Source organism: Kryptolebias marmoratus, linkage group LG12, assembly GCF_001649575.2.
Source record: "Kryptolebias marmoratus isolate JLee-2015 linkage group LG12, ASM164957v2, whole genome shotgun sequence".
Taxonomy (NCBI): domain Eukaryota; kingdom Metazoa; phylum Chordata; class Actinopteri; order Cyprinodontiformes; family Rivulidae; genus Kryptolebias; species Kryptolebias marmoratus.
In genome coordinates, this window is record NC_051441.1 from 9899333 (window position 1) to 9904959 (window position 5627).

Below are 5627 nucleotides of genomic sequence, written 5' to 3' on the forward strand. Positions count from 1 at the left end.
TTCATTTTACTATGAGCAGAACATGTAATTTCTCCCACTTTTGATGGGAAAAAAATGACTCAAGTGTTTAAACACTAAATGATCTTATTGTAAAATCATAAAGTCTGAAGTACACGAGGATATAAGCATTGGGGTCTGATTTCTCAGAAATATGGGTCAGAAATCACAGGGGAAAAGCACAGCGAGCACATTTCTCAACTTACTTACATGATGGTGTCAACAGAGATATTCACTGCTATATCTGTGCACATCAACAGCTGCATTTCAAAATGTTGGCTTCTTTTGAATCAATTTCATTCTTATCCAACAATAACTAAACATGTTAAAAAATAAGAAAGGAAGAAAAGGTATATGCAACATTCTGATTATTTGTGTATGATCGGTCGTCTTCCATTAGACTGTATTTGTGCACACAACTGTTTAGATAAGTTGTCTTGTGTCAATTTTCACGCATGCCATGTGTTGTACTCCTAGATACAGTGGATTGACTTTAGATGTAAGTTCCTCGGGTTGCCAGGGAGCAGAATGTGGAGCATTTCAGCTAGGTCAGGTGTGTTTGCTTTGTGTGGTAGTCATTGACCTAATTTAGGTAAAATATAGGCTATCATTCAAGCAACAATAACTTGTTCAACATTAACTAAAATGTTGAGATATGTGGAAAAAAACACAATAATTGTACTTCTGTTTATTTATAAGGTAGGCTGCAAGATCTCTTAGGAAGAAGAAAAAACATGAGGGTTTTAGATTTAGCTTTTATTCAACATTTGGGCACAGCAGGAGAATACAACTCTTGTTTCTACGCAATTTCTTACTCCTGCAAATGTTAAATCAATAGGAACTTGAGATTTTTCAGTGTCACTGAAAGCTGTTAAAGCTGAAAACAAGAACACTGGCAAATTATTTGAGCAGTTTTTATTTGCCTTTAATAGGAAAAAAAACTGAACATACAAAACTTTGCAAATATCAGTGCCATACAATTATTAATAATATCCGAAATTAATATGTTAATAGAATTAAAAACGCCTTGTTACACTTATTTAGTCTTTAGAAATATAAAATCAAAAACACGCCAACATATGTGAAATTAAGCCGAAATGTTTAGTTATGGTCTATTTATCGCCGCAATTTCCATTATTTAGTCAGACAATGTGATGTCATCAAACTGACGCGTGACGTAAACAATCTGCGCCGTAGTTCGTGAAGAATGATGGCGGTGCCTCAACCGACGCTCGAGAAGGAAACCGAAGATTCTTCTTTGTTGCCTTTAGTTCATGATATTATCAAATGGTAAGAACTAGAAGGGTATCGTGTGTTGACTCTGCGTGTGTATTTACGGTTTAATCTTTTTATTTCGTGCAAGAAGTCTCTGTACATGTTGATCTGTTAGCTAAAGCTAACGGATAAATACCAAGTTATAAATGTACGGTTGCCAAACTGTCCTCCAAAACAAGTTATGTTTTTGTCATTAGTGTTCCTTTTTGAAATGATAAGGGGGGAAATTTGTTTCGTGTTTTAAAGATTCAGTTTAAACCTTTTTATAAATGATAAAAGAAAGATTAAGTCGCAAATTGTTCTCGCCAGGCTACTGTGTGTACCCGGTTGCAGGCCGTTGAAACATAATCAATATTAGTTCAAATTACTTTTTTTCCCCCTAGATATCAGTATTAAACTGCTCCGTGTAAAGATGACATTCTTAGAACTCAAAATTGAAACAGAAATACCTAAAGTGACAATCGTAATTACAAAAACAATACTTCAATTTAGATCTTAATAGGACAAAATAAGTCTCCTTAAAAATTGTTAAAAACTTAAGTGGCTGTTTTAACATCTATTGTCTACACAGTATAATTATTATAGATAAATAGGATATTTTAGTAAATAAGAGCATTTCAGATGTTCAGAAAATCTTTTTTATCTACAGTCAACATGTTAGATTTCTTCAACATTGTTTTTGAGAAATAATTTCACTTTTTTCCAATTAGGAGTGTTGGGTTTTCATCTCCAAATAAACACAAGTTCATTCTATGAAAATTGTGGTTATCGAAAATGAAATCATTATTCATTCCAAGAATCTACAAGGTAGTTGTTTGTGACAAATTGTGATTTTTATCACTTCCATTTTATTGAAATTGACATTTATGTTAAAATGACATTTTGATGGGAATCTAAAATACCTTTTTAGATTAAATTAGGATATTTTAAAAAGTGGGATCACGATGGATTTAGAAAATGACATTTTTTTTTAACATTTTCTAAATCATGTTCTAATTATTAAAGTAACTAAAAGGATGCTGAAGACTCCAGCATGTTCATAAGTCATTGATAACAATTGTTGCTGTTTGTAAACAAACTATACTTTTGTGATATTTTAGAAGTTATTTTCATTTTTATCTATTAAGGAATAAAGTTGGAATTAAGACCTGCAAACTCCTGTTACTCCCAAAAACAAATCTGACTAAAACATTTTGTTTTATTTGTTTTATTGAATTGGCCTGTATGTGCTTGTCTGTTGAATCGCTAAAGTTGTTGCTGTTTTCCCTAATTTATTTGCACTTTTTATAGATACAGTGTCTCATATTAAGTATTATTAAGAAATACCTTGTGTGTTCAATATTTAACTTTCTGGAAATTGGAAACCCCATGTTAAAAGTCCACAGTAACAGCATATTAAAATTGTTGTATCTTTGTTTGTTTTGTTTTTTTTAACAACTTGTTTTTTATGTTTTAAAGCATGGACAAAGACAGCCAGGATGTCCACCAGGAGCTGGCGAAGCTGAAGGCAAAGATCCAGGAGGCTCGGGAGCAGATCTCCAGCATGCCGGGGATAGACAGCAGTCCGCAGGATCAGCAGCAGCAGCTGGCCACGCTGAGAGAGCAAGTCCGCACCAAGAACCAGCTGCTGCAGAAATATAAAAGCCTCTGCATGTTTGATGTGCCGAAAGCATCATGAGACTGAAGACTGCCCCGCTGACCGAGGAATTTAACATTAACAACCTAACCACAGACATGAGATGGACATTTAAATAAAGAGGACCTGGTTTATCCTTCAGCTGCGCTGCAGTGTGAGATGCTTTTGTATTCTTTTGTTGATATTTTGTAAGAGTGGAAATTAAGTTATGTGGTACCTTTTTATTATACATCTACATGTTTTGCAATAACTGTTTCTGTAAATAAAGTCTTTTTTTTTACCTCATACTCAGTATTTGTGGTGAATTATTCATTAATGTTGCTTTTGTAGTTCTGCAGGGTTTTAAAAAGTCACAAAAACATCTCAAATAATGGCAATTTTAGGCTTTAACAAGTCCTAAAAATGTCCAGATTTTTTATTTTAGGTTCTAAAATATATTTAGTCATTTTGTACATTCTTCTGTTTATTGCTTCTGTCAACTTATTTTGTCAGTGTGCTGTTGGGGTTCATTCATTCTGTGGGTTGTGCTTCTGTCTGAGGATTTTAGATGTTTTTATGCTGTAATGAAAGTAAAAGGCCCATCATGCAGCAGCCCCATCAACATCCAGCCTTCCCTTCAAAAGAATAGGGTTGCTCTGCTCCTGAAACCGGTGGTTGCAGTTTTCTGAATAATTTAGATTGAATTTGAATGAGATACCATCAAATTTGCTACTGTGGCAATAAATTGTTATTTTTTTTCTTAACTTTGAGTCATATAATGGTCTTTAACAGGTCCTAGTTTTACCTGAAACTTGCAGAAACCTTGTGTTCTGATAGACATGATCAAATAAAGCACAAACAAAAGTTTTGAATTAAAAATGCCTAAAACATTGTGTGTGATGAAGTGTCATGATGAAGCACATTATGCTTCTGAACTGGTGAAGAATATTCCTCTACAGAGGAAAATTGCAAAATGATCAGGAGATGTACTTTTTTTTTTTTTTTTTTTGCAGTGTCACATTTTGTGTTGCGTTTGAAAATAAATACAAGAGAGGAGAACAGGTTAGAAAAGTAGCAAGTTTTTTTTATTTTCTCTTTATCCAAAAAAAGACGAGGACATAATAAATACACACATACAATTCCGTTTGTTCATTCTGCGACAAACATTCAAGTTTTCACTCTGTCTGAGAATAAAGGCTAAATGTAAACATGTTCTTCCTCCTCGATGCTGCTCTCAGTAAACTCACGTAAGAACAGATTTACAGCATTTTCGGAGCAACTTGTGCGCCACAATATTTCAGATCCTGATCGGATCCAGAGTTCTACAGTTTTCTTTTTCTTTTTCTTTTTTTTTTTTGGTCTGATGTTTCCAAGGCAGGCAGACTGGCTGCGACAGTTCTGTAGAGTCTCACAGAGAGACAGTCCTTCGCACTCATCTGTCAGCAGATGATGCAGCCTCTCTCTTTGGCCTGGCCGCCTCCGATCGCCTTCTCCTTGATGTACATCAGGTCGCTGTGCACGCTCGGTCTGCGCGCGAGCGGCGCCACGATCCCGTACGCGTTCCCGTCCCTGAACTTCTTGTTTCGGAAGGACTTCCTGTGCAGGACGTCGCAGTACTGCAGGGAGACCTTGCAGTGGCGGTCGGGGCTCATCTCGTTCGGCAGCTTGGCCATGGTGAAGAGAGTCTGAAACATCTGGTCCACGTTGGTGTTCTTCTTGGCGGAGACCTCGAAGTACGCGCAGTGCTCGTCGCCGCCGACCAGCTGCTCGATCTCCTCGTCCTGCACCTCGCGGTAAAAGTCCCTGTCGCACTTGTTGCCGCAGATGACGAGCGGAACGTCCACTTTCTCCTTGGTCTTGTTGCGCAGACACGACTTGGTCTCGTGGATTTGGCGCTTCAGGCGCTGCACCTCCTGGAAGGAGTCTCTGTTGTCCAGGCTGAACACCAGGATGAAAACATCCCCTGGAAAAACAAAAGAAGAGGCACGTTTTAATATCAGACACGATCGGCACTGAGCTTTTGAGCTGCCTGATATGATTTTAAAGTTGAAAAACTCACCTGTGAGAATTGACAGCCTCCTCATTGCAGGGAAAGGATGGTTTCCAGATGTGTCCAGAATGTCCAGCTGGTAAACGTCCCCCCTGATGCTGTAGAATTTCCTGTGAAAGTCCTCAATCGTAGGTGTGTACTGATCATCGAATCTCTCATTGAGAAACCGAGAGATGATGGCTGTCTTTCCAACTTTAGTGGAGCCCAGGATCACCATCCTGTGGCAGTTCTTGGCCGGTATGTCGAACTCATTCTCGGACGGAGACATTTTCTTGATCATAATTACACCTGGATCGGCAGGTGGTCGCTTTAAATCCCACAGAAAGCGGTGTCGCGGAGAGGTCTAACCTCGCTTTTGTCTGAAGCCGAACGAGCTCGGTCCGGGAATTTATAGGAGAAGTTTGCCGCGCCTCCAAATGCGTCATGCGTCACCCTGTAGCGCCATCAGGGAGCAGAGAGCAGGACCTAAAATCATAATGTTACTAAGGCTGTTTGTGTGCGTCAGTTTTGTTCACCCAGCTTCAAAATGAAACCAGAAAGATACAAGCTTTTGTTTTCACGGTTACAATGCGGCACGTTCACCAGAAATTACATCAGGGGAAAAACCAATTTTAGTTAACTTGGGATGCACTGAATCCACAAAAAAAGGAAAGAAAAAACTTGAAGAGCATCAAAAACCTTATGTAGTTT

The 5627-nt window shown here is 37.9% G+C and overlaps 2 protein-coding genes across 2 annotated transcripts; one reads left to right on the forward strand and one right to left on the reverse strand.

Moving 5' to 3' along the window:
* Positions 1-1177: 1177 nt before the first annotated feature.
* med9 (mediator complex subunit 9) lies at positions 1178-3195 on the forward strand. Its single transcript, XM_017425353.3, has 2 exons — positions 1178-1287; positions 2731-3195. The coding sequence occupies exons 1-2, from the start codon at positions 1205-1207 to the stop codon at positions 2948-2950; spliced, it is 303 nt and encodes a 100-aa protein (XP_017280842.1). The 5' UTR covers positions 1178-1204; the 3' UTR covers positions 2951-3195.
* Positions 3196-3906: 711 nt separating this feature from the next.
* Positions 3907-5316, reverse strand: LOC108241306 (dexamethasone-induced Ras-related protein 1). Its single transcript, XM_017425338.3, has 2 exons — positions 4947-5316; positions 3907-4850 (listed from the first exon to the last, which is right to left on the reverse strand). The coding sequence occupies exons 1-2, from the start codon at positions 5215-5217 to the stop codon at positions 4327-4329; spliced, it is 795 nt and encodes a 264-aa protein (XP_017280827.1). The 5' UTR covers positions 5218-5316; the 3' UTR covers positions 3907-4326.
* Positions 5317-5627: the final 311 nt, after the last annotated feature.

Excerpts from the sequence above, each read along its gene's own strand:
- med9 (XM_017425353.3), top strand. The coding sequence starts at position 1,205 with ATGATGGCGGTGCCTCAACCGACGCTCGAGAAGGAAACCGAAGATTCT. Across the intron at positions 1,288-2,730 it reads GTTCATGATATTATCAAATG|CATGGACAAAGACAGCCAGG; the intron begins GTAAGAACTAGA and ends TATGTTTTAAAG.
- LOC108241306 (XM_017425338.3), bottom strand. The coding sequence starts at position 5,217 with ATGATCAAGAAAATGTCTCCGTCCGAGAATGAGTTCGACATACCGGCC. Across the intron at positions 4,851-4,946 it reads GAGGCTGTCAATTCTCACAG|GGGATGTTTTCATCCTGGTG; the intron begins GTGAGTTTTTCA and ends TTGTTTTTCCAG.